The 18418-nt window shown below is 33.2% G+C and overlaps 1 protein-coding gene across 1 annotated transcript; it reads left to right on the top strand.

The window, feature by feature from the left end:
- Positions 1-4259: 4259 nt before the first annotated feature.
- Positions 4260-10204, top strand: LOC134697986 (perlucin-like protein). Its single transcript, XM_063560271.1, has 4 exons — positions 4260-4280; positions 7049-7130; positions 9636-9761; positions 10083-10204. Exons 1-4 carry the CDS (start codon positions 4260-4262, stop codon positions 10202-10204), a joined length of 351 nt encoding a protein of 116 aa, XP_063416341.1.
- The last annotated feature ends 8214 nt before the right edge of the window (positions 10205-18418 follow it).

Genomic DNA, 18418 nt, shown 5'->3' with positions numbered 1-18418 from the left:
ATTTTAGAAATGTGTAAGGTAAAGAAATAGAAACAAAACTGTTAAGTAATATAACCCAAATGTGAAGCACTGCACGGAGTCGAACTACATCTTTTCATTTATCCCATTTGGTGCCAACATTGTTAAAGTCCCTCATCAATTGGCAAAATCAAACGCACAAACATATCAAACGAAGGATTAATAACTATCCTATTCCTGACTTTGTACAAGCTTTTTATTATGTTGAAAACGGTGGAATACATCTGGTTTTATAGCTAGCCAAACTTCCTACTTGTATGACATTCGCATAATATTCCATTATATTGACAATTGAAAATTAAGCCAATGCGAAATTAGGAACAGACAATGATTTTTAGAAAAGTTTGAACCTGTCCTAAGTCAGGAATTTGATGTTCATGCAATGGTTGTCGTCTGTTTATGTGGGTCATAAGTGTTTCTCGTTTCTTGTTTTTATATAAATGAGACCATTGGTTTTCCCGTTTGAATGAGTTTACACAAGTTATTTTTTTGTGACCTGTATAGCTTGCTGTTCGGTGTGAGCCAAGGCTCCGAGTTGAGGGCCGTACCTTGACCTATAATGGTATACTTTTATAAATTGTGACTTGGATGGAGAGTTGTCTCATTGGCACTGATACCACATCTTCCTATATTAAACAAATAATAGGGTGCTTAAATATAAAGAATTGATTATAATCGGATGCTAAAACAAAACAAATAGACGATAGTGGTAGAAATACATAAAGAATAAAAAAAAAAAAAAAAGGTCTAATAAATTAAAGAATGCAAAAATGAGGCGCCCCAATCTAGTACCTCGTCAATTTTTGTCCGACCGGGCTAATTGGAAATGCTACATTGAATAGCTATAGGAGGGTGGTAATAGGTTATTTTATTGGAACGTGTTTTCATTTCACGTGCAGCCGTGAAAAAGGTTCGTTATTCACCGTGTTTCGTGAAATCGTTGAAAAGATCAGTGTGCATGAAATTTTCAATTGTTCGTTCATCGTTAAATAGCAATTTTATTTCGCGTTTCTCCGTGCAGTTATCCCCTTCCCCCTTTTAATGCCCCTCCTCAAAGACTTGCAACTTATTAATTTCAATCTGTGATTTTTTTTTTCTTAAAATTATGACGGAGATATTCCATACTTTTAGGAATAAAAAAAAAAAGAAAAAAATTGTTTTGTTACTATAGCAATTCAATCCCAATTTTGTGTTTCTTCAATATTTACAATATTATAATTTCAAATAGTTCAATTATACCGAACCTACAAGCATAATTCTTTTTTAATATTGAACATTAGATTTTTATCTATTAATTAAGGATTCTTGGTTTGATTCTAAAAAGTATGATGTATTTCACTCCCGCCAAAAATAAAACATAAGAATGAAAAAAAGTTTCCATTATTATCTACTTATGATTTTTTTTTAACAATTTCAAGAAATAAAGTGCATTGCGTTTTGAATAAAGTCACAAAACCAATATGTCATCGACCTTTAAAAAAAAGTAATTTTCATGGTTTTTTTTTCATTAGTTCTTTAGAAAAGAGTTGTTTTTCTATAGAACACTGAATCTGACGTCTTAGTACAAGTTTCCAGTAATTTTCGCAAATTAGTATTACATGACGTTTGAAATATATTTAAACTATAATAATAGCAACAATAAACATCTATTTTAATATATACAGTATAACATGTATAATACAAGAGAACACATGTATGCATCAGTTTTTGTCAGATGTAATTTTATAAACCGAGAATCTCAGCTTTCGGGAACACCGTCCTTGAAACGTCATATTTTTCGAAATCTCCTTCTTCTCCGCTTTTAAACAAAGTTGTTGTTTCTCCTCCCTGATTTTGAAATAATTATTGAAAATAAAACAAAAATGAAAATTGAAGATGACACTGCCACGGTCTGTACGGTAAACTTCTGTGACATTTGGTCTCTGGTGGATAGTTGTCTCATTGGCAATCATATCACATCTTCTTATCAGAATTTAAGACTATATAGTGTTTAAGGACGGAGTAGTTTATACCATGCAACTTTCTTACTTAGTCGGGCGTGCAAAAACTATTCCATTTCATTGGTAGATGCATATTTTTTTAGATATTAAAAATCAAAGGAAGTTGAAATGATAGGTAGACTTAGATTATTACTTTTTAAATGTTACATGTTAATGGCAATTTTATTAAAAGCGATTAAACAGGCCTTGAATACAGTAAACACATAGAACAAATCAACAGGAACAGACGCCTTCAGGTCTATATTTAACAATTTAACAATTTTCGTTTGAACTGAAAGAAATAATCTTCCATCGGAAACAAAAAGTATTTCTCGGAACAAGAATAAATGTAAAAGATTACAGTTTTATGAATGGGGGAAAATAACAACATATCGAATTTTTTTTTTTCAATCTTTCCGGTCTTTGTAGCTTCTTGTCTTTTGCGTTTATTTTTAGCTCACCTGGCTCAAAGGGCCAAGTGAGCTTTTCTTATCACTTTGCGTCCGTCGTCCGTCGTCGTCGTCGTCCGGCGTCGTCTGTTAACTTTTACAAAAATCTTCTCCTCTGAAACTACTGGGTCAAATTTACCCAAACTTGGTCACAATTATCATTGGGGTATCTAGTTTAAAAAATGTGTCCAGTGACACGGCCAACCAACCACGATGGCCTCCATGGCTTAAAATAGAACATAGGGGTAAAATGCAGTTTTTTGCATACAACTCAAAAACCCAAAGCATTTAGAGCAAATCTGACATGGGGTAAAATAGTTTATCAGGTCAAGATCTATCTGCCCTGAAATTTTCAGATGGATCGGACAACCCGTTGTTGGGTTGCTGCCCCTGAATTGGTAATTTTAAGAAAATTTTGCTGTTTTTGGTTATTATCTTGAATATTATTATAGATAGAGATATACTCCAAACAGTAATAATGTTCAGCAAAGTAAGATTTACAAATAAGTCAAATGACCGAAATGGTCAGATGACCCCTTTAGGAGTTATTGCCCTTTATAGTCAATTTTTAACCATTTTTCGTAAATCTAAGTAATCTTTTACAAAAATCTTCTTCTCTGAAACTACTGGGCCAAATAAATCCAAACTTGGCCACTATCATCTTTGGGGTATCTAGTTTAAAAAATGTGTCCTGTGACCCGGCCATTTAACCAAGATGGCCGCCACAGCTAAAAATAGAACATAGGGGTAAAATACAGTTTTTGGCTTATAACTCAAAAACCAAAGCATTTAGAGCAAATCTTACGGGGTTAAATTGTTTATCAGGTCAAGATCTATCTGCCCTGAAATTTTCAGATGGATCGGACAACCTGTTGTTAGGTTGCTGCCCCTGAATTGGTAATTTTAAGGAAATTTTGCCGTTTTTTGTTATTATCTTGAATCTTATTATAGATAGAGATAAACTGTAAACAGCAATAATGTACAGCAAAGTAAGACCTAAAAATAAGTCACCATGACCAAAATGGCCAATTGACCCCTTAAGGAGTTATTGTCCTTTATAGTCAATTTTTAACAAGTTTCATAAAATTTGTAAATTTTTACTAACATTTTCCACTGAAACTACTGGGCCAAGTTCATTATAGATAGAGATAATTGTAAGCATCAAGAATGTTCAGTGTAGTAAGGTGTACAAACACATCACCATCACCAAAACACAATTTTGTCATGAATCCATCTGCGTCCTTTGTTTAATATTCACATAGACCAAGGTGAGCGACACAGGCTCTTTGGAGCCTCTAGTTTTCAATTTCTACTGAATATTTTTAGCTACTGTATTTCATTTTAACTTTACCTAACCTATTTTGACGCTTACATCATATTAGAATCCATGAAATATACGAAATGGGACGTTCGTATCTGCCACATTTTACCGAGCTAGACAAAACATCATAGAGCTTTCATATCATAATCCAGTTGCATTAGCTTATGCGCATATACAAACGTCATATAGTATGTTTCTTTATTTTATTGTCTTTCTTGTACCCATTTTACCCAGGTAGACAAATCATCATAGAGCTTTCATATCATAATCAAGTTGCTTTTAGCTTATGCACATAAACAAACGTCATATAAGTATTTTTCTTTACTTTTTGTCTTTCTTGTGCCATAAAATGATCAATATTGATATTCTTAAATCAATTTACTGTTATTTCAATTCTACATTACATTTTTACAACATGCATTTCAATTTACAGAATGCTTGAATGATTGGATATCATTTTCGAATCACTGTTATTTGTTTGTGTATACGAAGATGTCTTGGGAAAATGCAAAGGTAATTAATAACAATATACAATTATGGCCCGCTGTGGAGGTACATATCTAAAATGACCTACCCGAGTAAGGGTTATATAAAATGAAAACATAGTTTACAGAAATAACACGGTAGGTATCGCTAATCGACAGGAACTGCTGACAAATCAAGAACAAAGTTCAGTTCACATTCGAGTTGTTATACTTTTGGTACGTTTCGTGCTGCTTATGACATGTGACAAAATGTGGCAATACATAACATTAATTTGCAGTAATTTATATCATTGGGTGTTATTGTTGGTCACAACCGTATAGATATGTTGAAGGTTGTTCCTAAAATACGTGTTTTGAGCATAGAAACATACAGGTTGTTTTACTACAACTGTGTCGATACGCTGCTCATTCCACATAGGATACAGTGCTTTGGTATTCGCCGTTTCAAAATCTAAAGGATCATGGTTATTGTCAAAGATATTGACCCGAAACTAACGGCACATCATTGGCTTAATTTCTATTGTTTACTACGTTATTATACAAAAACACGTTTTGATAAACGCTTTTGAAAAATATTACCCATAATAAATTTGGTAACGTAGCTTTTTAATTGCGCAAAACTAATATTTAATTCTAAGTCAAATCTGACATTTGATTTAACAGTTATGTTTCAGTTGTTTTGATTTTTCATATGCTGTCTGTATTGGCATGTTAAACTTGTGGTCATTAGTGAAATTGATAATAATAATCCTAGAAATACTACTCCTATGTTTGGTTGAATTGCTGTTTTGTCTTAAGCCCTGGTCACAACGAACCCACGACACATCTATGCAGCGCCACGAAATAAAATTTCATCAAATAGCGGGTCATTTGTGATCGTCGTACGACAATCGCATGATATTTTGAGCATCGTGGCGCTGTCGTATGTGACGAAAATTGGACATGCACCTTTTTTGCTCCACGATTTTTTGTCTTGTCACTGTCTTGTGGCTGTCGTGAGAAAGTCTTATCTCAGTCGTGCGACTGTCTTGCGATAAACACATTGTCGTGGATACCAACATAAACCATTTTAATAATAAAAAAAAATGTACGATTGTCGCATGAATGTCGTACGACAATCTCACGGTTGTCGCAAGACACTCGTGGTACAGTCGCAGGATTGTCTCACGAATACCAAATTTCGTACGATGCTCGCTCAACATTAATTGTCTATCGTACGAAAGTGGCACGTTCGTTGTGCAACATATTTTCATTTTATTTAGAAGAACTCAATTCGGCCGGAATGAATGTTTGGAAGAACATACCGTCTGCCGTTTAAAGAGGATGGCTATTCCACCAGCATATTACGCTTGGCCCTGCTGAATATGCGCTTTGCCGGACTCCAACAAGATCAAAATGTGGACCTGTTAGCGTTGCTGCAACCTTTCTTCTGATAATTTTTATTTTCGGGGGCATCCTGGTTTAAATTCGCTAAACAATTAATATAAACTAATTCGAAAAACTTCGTTTACTTGGACCGTACTTTTAATGACACGGAATAATATTGACAGCAAATTGCAAATGACACGCAATAAATCGGGCCTTCTTTATATATACTAGTAGTTCGGAGTCAAACGCGCGAGTGACCCACGACTGTTGTGCCACAGTCGTACGAATGTAACACGACAGTTACACGACAGTAACACGCGCATCCCATGACATGAAATCCTGAAAAATAGCCCCAAAAAACTCACGATTGTCGTACGACTGTTGCACGACCGACTTGCGACAAGCCCACGACAGTAAAATTACAATTTATTTTCTGTCGTGTACCTATCGTGGAACCATCGTGGACATGTCGTAGCTGATGTGACCACACGAAATATTATTTTGACATTTTGCACGAAATTGACTATTTTATAGATCTTCCACGACAAAAAATCGTTCGATCTGTTGTGACCTGGGCTTTATCGTCGTTTTTTGTATCCGTTTTTTTTACAACGAATTAACTGAATTTTTAAATAGTGTTCTATTGTTAGGGTGTATTGGGTTACTTGAGGAGAAAAAAACGTTTTGTCAAACTGCTATAAATCCAATAAAATTGTGGTTCAATATTTTTTGAATTTTTTATATTTTTGTCGAAGGATTAAGGTAAATTTTTTGTCTATTTTTTCCTAAATAACACGAGCAAAATTAATGTAATTAAAGGTGTCTGCTACCACCTCTAGTGCTGAACAAAGGCAGCAGTAGTATACCGCTGTTCATTAGCCATAATGTGATTAAACAAAAACAAATCCAGGTTACAAACTGAAACACATCAACTATTAGAGGAACATTACGGAAAAACATATTCACTGAACTGGAACTAAAGTAAATTTCTACACAAATAGAAACTGATTGTGTAATATCTACTGTTATATTCATGACTTGGATATGACATTTTATGAAAAAATGGTAAATAAAGTTGTAACATCCATTAGTATAAGATTATTATATAATATATGTTCATTAGAAAAATAACTAAAAAAGACCTATGTTAAATTGATATGAGTAGCCAACTGGATAATGAATATATAAAACAATGCAACGAACCGAGCGCTGTTATTGTGGGAAGGGATATTTTTTTTTAACTTTATTTAAACAGTGACTATCAATATTAAAATCGGTCGTCAATTTTATTGGCAGTAATATATCTAAGTGTTATCGTTATGACAGAGATCTAATATCATGCCTAATCGGTACATGATACTAGTGTAATGTGATTCCAGATCAGCTATGATAGAGAAATATTTACATGTGCTTATGTTTATTTTGTAGGTTGAATGTCAGACAGTAGAGGGATACTTGGTGAAAATTGAAAATAGTGAGGAGAACACATGGATTAAGTCAATAGTTAAAGGTATATCTTATAAGTATCATACAATGAACCAGAACTGGCATATATTGCTGTCTCGTTGACATATCTGTTCATTTCGTTCGTATAACCAATGTCGGAACCCATTAAAAGGTGAGAAAATAACACCAGATCTAATATCAAGCTCACTGCTAAATGTCTAATGTGTGTATGTAACCATTTGCGAATATTGTCTTGAGGAACCGATGATAGTCCGTCGGAAAGGGGGTGGGCGATAAATGGCTGACCCGTGTTAAGAGAGAGCCATATCTCTTGCACATAAAAGACACCCTTGTAGATTTCGAAAAGAGTAACGCTCGCACCAACAAAGTGGAAAGGGATTAATATAAGTTTCAATAACTTGTTTCCCAATCCACTATAAAAAATATGTTTAAACTAAACTAATGTATGTTGAGTATTCAGCACGAGAAACGTGTCATTTAGACTTTATTCAAACCACACCATAGCCCTCCTCCTCCCTTACTCTAACCCAGAAAATTATCTCCATGTCAGCATTCAGAAGTTTTCCATCTTCCAAGTCTTTAAGACGTAAATTGAAGCGAGATGATTTAAGCTTCCCAATTGTGAACTTTCCATTTCTATGTAGCAACATTCCAACAGCGTCTGCATACGGAGTATATATCTCCAAATTGATACGATATGTTTTGTGCTCTAATTTCCTACCATGATTTCCTTGATATAGGATTGCTGCTCACAAGGAAGCTATTAAACCAAGAGCTCCAAATGGTGGAGTTGAAATGATCCTTCGTAAATTTTACGAGTTGGTTGACCGTTATGGAATAACAGTTCCACATAAGATATCAACTATGTTTCTTACGTCGTACCTACAATCCCCTTCCATTTTTATGAATATGACCTACCGAATTAGACTATTAACCGGGTTTGTAAAAACATGTGCAACACGACGAGTGCCACATGTGGAACAGAATCTGCTTACCCTTCCGGAGCATATGAGATAACCCCCCAGTTCTTTAGGGGTTGTGTGTTGCTCAGTCTTAAGTTTTTTATGTTGTTTTGTGTGTACTATTATTTGTCTATTTGTCTTTTTTCATTTTTAGACATGGCGTTGTCATTTATTTTCGATTTATGAGTTTGACTGTTCCTCTGGTATCTTTCGGTCCTGTTTTGACGTATTAAAATCCTTGTACTATTATATTATTTTATGAGCAAGATATCGGAACTCTCAATGCAGAATATTTGAAAGAAAAAGTTTTATAAGAACACAAATAGCTGAAGAGCTTTATATCACAAAAAACAAAGCAAAACAACCAAATCAATCAATTGCTTGCTTAAGGTATTAATTAGCCGTCCCCTTTAGTTCACCTTTCCCAAAGGGTCAAGTGAGCTTTTCTCATCTTTATATAACCGTCGTCCGTCGTCGTCTGTCGTCGTCGTTATCCGTCGTCGTATGTCGTTTTCGTCCGTCGTCGTCTGTCAACTCTGTTGTCGTTTGTCTTCGTCCGTCGTCGTCTGATGTCCGTCGATGACCATTGTCGTCGTCCGTCGTCCGTCGGTAACCTTTACAAAAAATGTCTTCTCTGAAACTACAAGACGAATATAACTTAATTTGGTCCAATTATCATAATGGTATCTAGTTTTAGAAAAATGTCCGATTACCCCGCTCGCAATCAAACTATTCAACAATGGCTATGAATAGATCATTAAACGAATTTTGTTGCTTATATTTCTGAATCTTCCACGGTTAAAAACGTTTATCAGGTTCAGGTCTATATACATACTTCGAAATTTTACAGACAAATCAGACAACCCGCTGCCCCTGAATTGGTAAATTTTGCAGTTTTTAGTTGTAATCTTAACCATGATTATACATGATAAACTGTATACAGCAACAATGTTCAGCAAATAACGAATTACAAATAAGATAGTTCGACCAAAACTGTAAATTGTCCCTTTTGGAGCTATTGTCCTTTATAGTGATTTTTAAACATTTTTTTCTTAAATTGTTGTAATTTCTGGAAAAGATATTCTCCACTACAACTACTTGGCCAATTAGATTAAAACATTGGTTTTCAATAGACTATATATCTTGATTGAATGTATTCGATAACTCTGCCATTTAACCATCATAGCTAACATGGCTAAACATAGAAAATAGGGGGTTACTATATAAGTAAATGAGAAAATTGTAAAAAAAAACATTTCTAATGGTCAGGCAGGACTTGAAAGCTTAGGGTCTATTCCTGTTTTGAATGAATCTTGTAAAAGTTTGGTCAACATTTCTCATAAAATGATACAGATGTTATGTACAGCTTTGCATCTGTTAAAAAGAAATGAACGAATAGAGATGTGGTTATTATGAAAAAATCAACCCAACATCATACAAAAGAGCCTGAAGATTGTCATATGATATAAACATTTGCCTCAGATTGTTAAATGACTATCTTCATATTCGTTTCTACCTATATACATTCATTTTTTTATTTGACATATACTACCCACAATCATCTTTTTATTTTCTGACTTTTGTAGGTGATATGTGGATAGGATTGAATGATCGTCAGACAGATGGAGATTGGGTTTGGGATTCTGATAATTCAACACTCACTTATAACGATTGGGGCCATAATCAACCAGATTACAAGAGCGAAAACTGTTGTTTGATTTACAGTCAAAATAATTACAGATGGCATGATAATGATTGTTCTATAAAATATGGATATGTGTGTGAGAAACTGTTGTAAAGAAAGGTATTTCATTTTGATGCAATGTTTCGTAACCGTCCATTTTTGGACTCTTTCCCTCCATTTAAGCCAATTTATTACATCGGTAAATAACCGTATAAAATGTTCGCTTCTCTCTTTCAAATTACAACCTTTTAAAAGACTGTAATAAATAGATTAAATACAAATATACATTTTTTTTTTTTATTTGACATATACAACCCACAATCATCTTTTTATTTTCTGACTTTTGTAGGTGATATGTGGATAGGATTGAATGATCGTCAGACAGATGGAGATTGGGTTTGGGATTCTGATAATTCAACACTCACTTATAATGATTGGGGCCGCCATAATCAACCAGATAACAAAATTTAAAAAGCAATGAAAAATGCTAGACCCGTGTGTTATTTTTTAGAAGTATTCAATTGAAAATTTGGCGGGAAATGATTCTCTCTTATCTCATACTCTTAAAAGAGGCATCTTTTTCATTTTGAAAACTATGAAGAAAGAAAAACGGGATTTTGTTATTTTTTTTCAATTATTACTTTTTAAAGTATATGCAATATAATCAATAAAAAAGGGTATAGTGCTCAAGTATTTTTTTATTGCCACTTTATTGATAAAAATCTGCAGGATACCGAATATCTGATAAAAAGTCATAACAAGTGTGGCACACCTTCTTAAGCACATGTGTGAAATGAAATTTGAATTTTAAAACAGATATTTTCTTTAAAAATCCCTTATGGTCATACAGGTATTCGAGTATTTACGAATCATTGGGCTTTAACTTTTTAGTTTGAAAATTCAAGAAGAAGGTTGATTAAAAATAATGCGTCGGAAGCACCATTCTCATTAAGTTTTTATTCAATTTCTACAAATACACGAACTTGTTATATACAGTTATATAGGGGAATCTGTTATGAAGACAAGATCCCGTGTTGAAGTATCTTTTTATATTGAAATCATATGTGAACATTTTCTCAAAGACTTGTGTTATGCCCGCGTCACACTGTCCCGATTTTTACATACGATGGACACCCGAATGCAAAAATTGTAAGTTCGTACGAAGTTGGTCCCGATCTCGTTAAAATACCAAAAAGTGACCGAAGCAAGTACGATGAATAACGAAGTCTATACGATGGTGCCGAAATTATATACGATAGCAAAAGATGGACATACGAAGGTTAACCGAAGACGGGTATTTAAGCTTCACATCTCAGCCGAAGCCTAAACAAAGGATCATGAAGGCTTCACGATTGATTACCATGATGGGGCGATGGCCATACGATGTCTTAAAGACGTCGTGTACAGCTTACGATGCATTTAAATTATATACCGAAGCCATCACGCGTTTTAAATTGTTTGATCAATATTGAATATATATTATATTGTACATTTCATTTCTGGTTTAATCATAAGACGGAAGACCGTGGGCTTAAAGGGTAAAACTTGACTCTGAGTCTCTGCATATAATGCCACCAAAATCAGAGAGACGGAGAGGAAGAGGAAAAATAGTTTATGTATCAAATATGCATATTCAATTTACCATTTACTGCATGAGTCATATACAAATATAGTGTCCATATGTGTCCCCAATATGTTAGATACGAGGAGATGCCACGCTCGGCATTGTCTTGCTTGAACTGTAAAATGTGTGCACTAGTCTGAATAATCACCCATAAGTAATCCCATGTTTACTGATCTATCTTAAAGGTAAGGTTATGTGTTTGTTGATCCCTTTTATTCAAAAAGAGCTGTTTCCGGGAGAATATCATAATAATATAGATAAAAGGAAGAATGTGTGGAAAGCTACGAATGCGGCAAAATATGTCATATATAGAAAACAAAATGGTTATGGAGTAAACATACGTGTGACAACAACTCAGACGATACATAAAAATCAGAATAAAGAATAAAAAGTTGGTTTCCCTATATACGTGTACATGCAGTGTTGGTGTACGAGGCGCGTTTATGATTTTCATTATGCTACTTAATCGAAAAATTGACAAAAAAATAATATTTTACTTGTAAAAGTAAATCCTAAGCCTGTAATAGCTGCTCTTCTTGTTCCATTTGAATTAATAGAAACAACGCTGTCGCCCTTCTTGTTCTCATAGAATCATATGATATGAGCGCCATGTTTTGTGAATGTATTTCTTAACTGTCGTATTATTTAATACGCCAGACGCGCGTTTCGTCTACAAAAGATGCACCAGTGAATCATATGATATGAGCTCCATGTGCATATCGCGTATATATGGCACTTTAAATGTATTTAAGAGCGAAAATTAACTTACATTTAGCTGGATTTATTGCCGTCGTAATTCCATCGTGTCGCCTTCGTACTTTTATTCGATGGCACATGACGGGATTACGAGGTCTTTACGAAGTCGTGTTGCCATCGTAAGACCTTCGGGTTGCTTCGTGATTCATTCGTGTAGACATCGTAATGTCAAAACTGCCCGATGGAAACGATGGAAACACGAATGCAAAACGATGTTCAAAGATGCATTCCTGGTGACATTACGATGGTGAGGATGGTGATACGAACTCAATACGAACCCTCAAAATCGGACGCACCTTCGGGGATTTTTTAACATGTTAAAAAATTTAGAACCCTTCCCGAAGTTGTCCCCGAAGGCTAGAAAAGGTGGCCGATGGTTCTACGATGGTCAAAGATGGCACTACGAATAGCCCGATCTGGATACGATCAGTTCCGATTTTGAAAATTTCAATAATCGTGTTGCAATCGGCGTTTAAATCGGGATAGTGTGACGCGGGCATTAACGAAAACATGTAAAAAGTGTTTGATGGAATAATCGCATACCTGTTGCATGGCTAAATTTCCGTCCCTATCCAATATATCCTCATTTTCTATTTGCAATTAGAAATACCCGCTATTAATCCTTGGCGTCTTTTAAATAGTCATTGTTATTGAAGGGTTTACTTTTTGTATGAATTGATTGTTTATTCTCATCCTGAAATTGCTTGTACAAATTGCTTTTGGCAATATATATAACCATATATATAACATAAAAACAGTCAAAGTTATATCAGCATGAAGTACAAAATTAGAATCTCATATAGAGCATGCAAAGAAAAAAAATTAGTAGCAAATCTAGCAGGAGTGAAGTAGTTTTTTACTATATGATTTACCAGTCGGCAATCCTCGGGTGACTCCGCTACTCCCCTTCTGTATGAGGTACGGAATCGGCCGAGTTGTGACGGATGTATGATTCACGTCTTTACAAGTTTACAAAAAAAAATTAAATATGGTTATTATTTAAATCAATGGATTTCTTTTATGAGAACTCTGATACATACTTCGTGATCTAGATATTTCAAAGAACAAAATATTTTCAACAAGTATATGGATTGATCTAATTTCAGAAAAGATTTGTAAAAACATACATCACTTCTCTATGTCTACTTTGTGTTTTTGTTTAATGTATTTCTATATGTATTCATCTAAAGCATGTAAAGAGTATGCAGCCTATTTTAACTGATTCATAGATAGTTCGTTCCTATGTTTTTCTAAAATTGTTTAGCATTTCACAGCGGTTTTATACTTTTACTCTAATTATTATATGATATGAACATATCACCAAATTAAAAACAAACAATTTTATCTTGTTGATATTTCATTTCTGTTTGAGGTAACCCAAATATGTGAGTAATTTTATAGAAAGTTTGGAAATACAGCATGATCTTAATTGGACTTTAGCTCAAGTGACCTTTCAATTTTATCCAATGTCAAAGATTATTGATTGTAAAAAATCATTTAGTTTAAATTTCTCTTAAACTGTCAATATGATAGATGAACGCTTTTATTCTGGCAAGTTGTACAATATTAATATTTACTATTTTCCCGCTTATTGAAAGAATGGCAGCAGCCTTATAGTAGTACAGCTTTGAACGTTTATTCTGCATATGCACTTCGTTAATACTTTTATTAATTTTACCTTACGCAAAGGAACTGTTTTATTTTGTAAACATTACTTTCGGGTTAATTTGACCTTCAATGAAACAATTGTAATGCTTTTTGTTATTTAATGTTTATTTATTTAGTGTTGTATCTCTTTTGTCTGTTTTAAAAATATACCAGCTTAGATAAGTGTTTGGTTTAACTATAAATGTTTCCTTCTGATCTCGTACAATGAGTAGCAAAATTATTTATTTGATAGAAAATAGTACCGTTCTCAATGACTGTGTACCTTAAAACAAAATAATTTTCATTTACAAGTGTAATTTATTTTGTTGTAAGTGGCATTGTGTTCATGGTTATGGTTGACTTTATGAAATTGTTTAACATCAAATCCCTTATTGTAATGATTTTGTATCTACATTGTGTAATTGGTCCAAATTTATTTGTTCAGTGAATATTCACTTGTTTATGGTATTATGTCTTTCGATTGAGTTAAGCCCTTCCAACTAGTCATTTTTAAGACCTATTCGGTGGGAGGTGCTTGTTGAGGACCGTACTTCGGCCTACAATGGTTTACTTTCACAAATTGTGACTTGGATAGAGAGCTGTCAAGTGGCCTTTCATACCATATCTTCTTATTTCTATTAGAACAAAATACATTAAGAGTTTATCATTCCAAGGAAAAATAATGAGAGAAAAAATATCAAAAAACATAGTTTATTGATAAATTTTTTTCACACACAGTTTAATGTAGTAACAAATGTAGTATAACTTTATAGAAGTCATGTCTTTTGTAAATATTTTTCTTCAGATTTCATATTCATTGTTTCCAAAAATTTTAAATGTGTACTTTTGTTTTCTGTTCTCTTCATGTTGGTTCGCTTTGACACATTCCCCATATCCATTCTAAAGTTTATTGGCAATTAAGATAATTGGTAATATGCATTTTATGTTTATTTACTCTAGGTTTCAATAAATTACTAAGTATTTTAGATTACACATGAAATGTGGATATATTACAATAGTTATATCCAATTAATTATTCTGGACCATTCCGATCCTATCTTAAAAGTACAATTTCAAATTCCAAAATCGTGTTTCTAAATGTTGGTAGATTGATTGCATTTGTGATTTATGTGACTGAATATTTCAAACGACAGTAGTTTCCATGATTTTTTTTTACACAACACAAAAAGAATTGATTCTTCTTTCTATTGCATGTATTGGTTCAAGGGCCCTTTTTGTTACATTGATCTGTATTTCATAAAATGTTGGTGTTAATTTGAAACATGCATTTGTTAAGTGTTGCATATGATGCATTACAGTATGTGCTGGCTCAGGTCTTATGTAAAAGTTATTTAAAAATATAATAACAAAGGCATTTACAATGTATACATGAAATGATTTTTTCATGATTTACATCAGATAAAGCAATATAGGAAGCTTGATAATTATATAAACATTTCAAAACGGCAGTAGTTTTTCCGTTGCCTTTTATGTTGTTTTAATACATATAAGACGCGGCTCTGTAGTTATCATTTGTTATTGCACTATGGTAAATTTGTGTATTCTTGTCCTTAATGTTTGCTAAGATGCTTGGTCTATACGCTATTTTCAGCTTCTTTGTTACATATTTGTTTGTTTTCATAGTGATTAAGATTATAACGCAATGTTGACTGCGATATCTCTATTTTTGACATTTTCACCTATTATGTATGATTGTTTTGTTCACACATTGTTGTCAATATGATGGAATTTAATATGACTGTCATACAAGTTAGATATTCTGCTAGCTTTAAAACCAGGTTTAATCCACCATTTTCTATATAAGAAAATGTCAGGAATATGACAGTTGTTATCAATTTGAGTTTTTGCTTTTGCCATTTGATTAGGAACTTTCCTTATTGATTTTTCCGGAGTTCAGTATTTTTGTGATTTTACTTTTTGCATATATCACTGCAATGTGAAACAAAATGTTTTAAAAAATCATTGTATATTGTTTTCTGTGTGTAAATGTCATGTTATGCATCAATAGTCCTTAACTAGGACAATAAGTATCCTTATTTTTCTTATTTTGATATGTTTATAAATATATTTTAGTATGGTTGTAAAATTATGTAAAGCAGTTTCACCAGGTATAACTTAATTTTGGTCAAATACCTAATAAATTATAAAATTATAAAAAAGAGTCATGTCCTTTGTTTAGATTCTTGTTTAAAATTATAAATCTAAAATAAGTGAGACTGCTGGTATTTTGTGTGTAAATTTGTTTAACGTTTTTACTACTTTTTTTTTCCTTTTAAATAAACGTTTTGATGAACTATAACTTTCTTTCTGCCTTACACAATTAGATAAAAGTCATCAATCAGGGTAAATGGGTCAATACGACAAATAATATGATGTTGTATGTGTACATCGGTTACGGACGCCATCACGAGTTGGTTATCCGTTATGGAATAACTTTTTCACAAATGATATCGGATATGTTCCTTACGTCGTAACTACAATCCCCTTCCCCCTTCATGAATGTCACCTACCGAATAACCCTATTTACCGGATTTGATATAACATAAGAAACACGACGGGTGTCACATGTGGAGCAGGATCTGCTTACCCTTCTGGAGCACCTGAGCACCACTAGTTTTTTATTAGGTTCGTGTTGCTTATTCTTCAGTGTTCTATGTTGTGTGTGCTATTGTTGTCTGTTTGTATTTTTCATTTTTGGCCATGGCGTTGTCTGTTTATTTTCGATTTATGAGTTTGACTGTCCCTTTGGCATCTTTCGTCCCTCTTTTAATATGTATATGAACTTTTGTTCATTGCAGGTCCTACATTTTCTGTGAGAAGTTATTTTTTATTTACTTTTGTCACTACTCTGCTCCGTTAGCCACAAGTCCGCTGCCCCAGACTAGCAAACATTTATTTGGATTAATTTATATGCAAAAAAGGTTTAAGACGCATAAGTAAAATTACCAAATATTGGTTTTCGGACTAACAGTTGAACAAATATTTAGAACAAGAGTTTATATAAAAACTCAAACCCCAAAAATCCAATAATCGGCTCGCATTAAATGAAGGCAAAAGGAGTATAGCGCTTTTCGAAATTCATAAATCGATTGAGAAAAAAACAAATCCGGGTAACAAACCAAATTTTGAGGGAAAAACATCAAATATAAGAGGAGAACTACGACACAATACTAAAAAGTGACACACACGGAAACGCACCATGGCCATGTTTCTGACTTGTTACAGGGTATTTCAAGAAAAAAATGTAGGTTGAATCTGGCTTTGTAGCTAGCTTAACCTTCCGTTTGTATGGCAATGTTAAATATAATTAAAATGACTACATTACATGACAGGACTGCAATACAAATTAATGGGAGAACATATAGGACAGAGAAACACACAAATAATAGCTATCAAAAGGTATCAGGTTTATAATTTAATACGCCAGACGCGCGTTTCGTCTACAAAAGACTAATCAGTGACGCTCAGATTAAAAAAGTTCGAAATCCAAAAACAAGTATATGACACGCTACTGGGATGTGAGAAATAGTTATAGTTAACATTTGTATAAACAAATCATGAAAAATAATTGTAAATTATTTATACGTATATGAAACGCTATTTGGATGTGAGAAATAGGGGGCGAATAAAAGTTTTGATAGACAGGTTAAAAGGCTAAATAACGTACGAAGTTGAAGAGCATTGAAGACCCAAAATTCCGAAAAGTTTTTCCAATTTAAATTAAGGTATTTTTTTTGTTTGGGGGGGGGGGGGGGGGGTGGAAATTCCTTAGAATTTCGAAGAACTCGCATGTTCATTTAACTGTAAGAAGATAACTTCGTTCAAGATTTTTTTACAATACATTTTTTACTTTCACGTGTCCAGAACACCTAACACGTGCATGACATTATAATGGACAAGACAGCAAAAACGACTGTACGTGTTCAAGTAGGTAGAACATTGGACATTTGTTTGATTACAAAAACTAATAAGAGATAATAATTCTAAATGTGAAATCGAGATCTAAATAAAAATATTCCAAAAAAATTATTTAAATGATCCTTTGTAATACACACTTTAATGTGCAGACCAATGTTTTGGTACTTAATGTCATTCATTTCTATTGATAATATTTGTTTCCTTTTATTTCAAAATTCGTTGTTTTCGAAGATACTAAATGTGTTCTTGGTTATTAAGATTGAAAAGTAATATTCACTTTTTATTTTGTGTTTTATAGTACAAATCAATTAAACTTTATACAAAACCAGGTTTAATCCTCCATTTTCTGTGATTTTTGTTTAGGAACTTTCCCTTTAGAAAATTCATCGTAGTTAGATTTTTTGATATTTTACTTTTTACTTATTCTAAATGTCTTAAGATATAAAACAAATGCAGTAGTTGTGTCCAAGTAATTATTCCGGTACATGGTCTTCCTACCCTTTTAGTCCAATTTAAATTACAGACTCTTGTTCGCAGAAGCATTTCATTTATTTTCAATTTGCTTTTAAGGGTCCATTTTTACATTGATCTGTATTTCATACAAACTCGGTGTTATGTTGAAACAAGCATCTGATAATTATTAGAGGAATGACTGTAATAGTTGTTCTGTCTATGAACAAATAACATAAAAAATGTGGTGCACACTGAAAAACGCGCGA

Source organism: Mytilus trossulus, chromosome 14 (assembly GCF_036588685.1).
Source record: "Mytilus trossulus isolate FHL-02 chromosome 14, PNRI_Mtr1.1.1.hap1, whole genome shotgun sequence".
NCBI lineage: Eukaryota > Metazoa > Mollusca > Bivalvia > Mytilida > Mytilidae > Mytilus > Mytilus trossulus.
The sequence above is the reverse complement of the archived record's forward strand: the minus strand, read 5'-3'. Positions and strand labels throughout refer to the sequence as shown.

What these genes read in the sequence shown, in the direction of transcription:
- LOC134697986 (XM_063560271.1), top strand. Translation starts at nt 4,260, where the DNA reads ATGTCTTGGGAAAATGCAAAG. An exon ending in GATTAAGTCAATAGTTAAAG is followed by an intron (nt 7,131 to 9,635) that starts GTATATCTTATA and finishes TGACTTTTGTAG; the next exon opens with GTGATATGTGGATAGGATTG. An exon ending in TTACAAGAGCGAAAACTGTT is followed by an intron (nt 9,762 to 10,082) that starts GTTTGATTTACA and finishes TGACTTTTGTAG; the next exon opens with GTGATATGTGGATAGGATTG.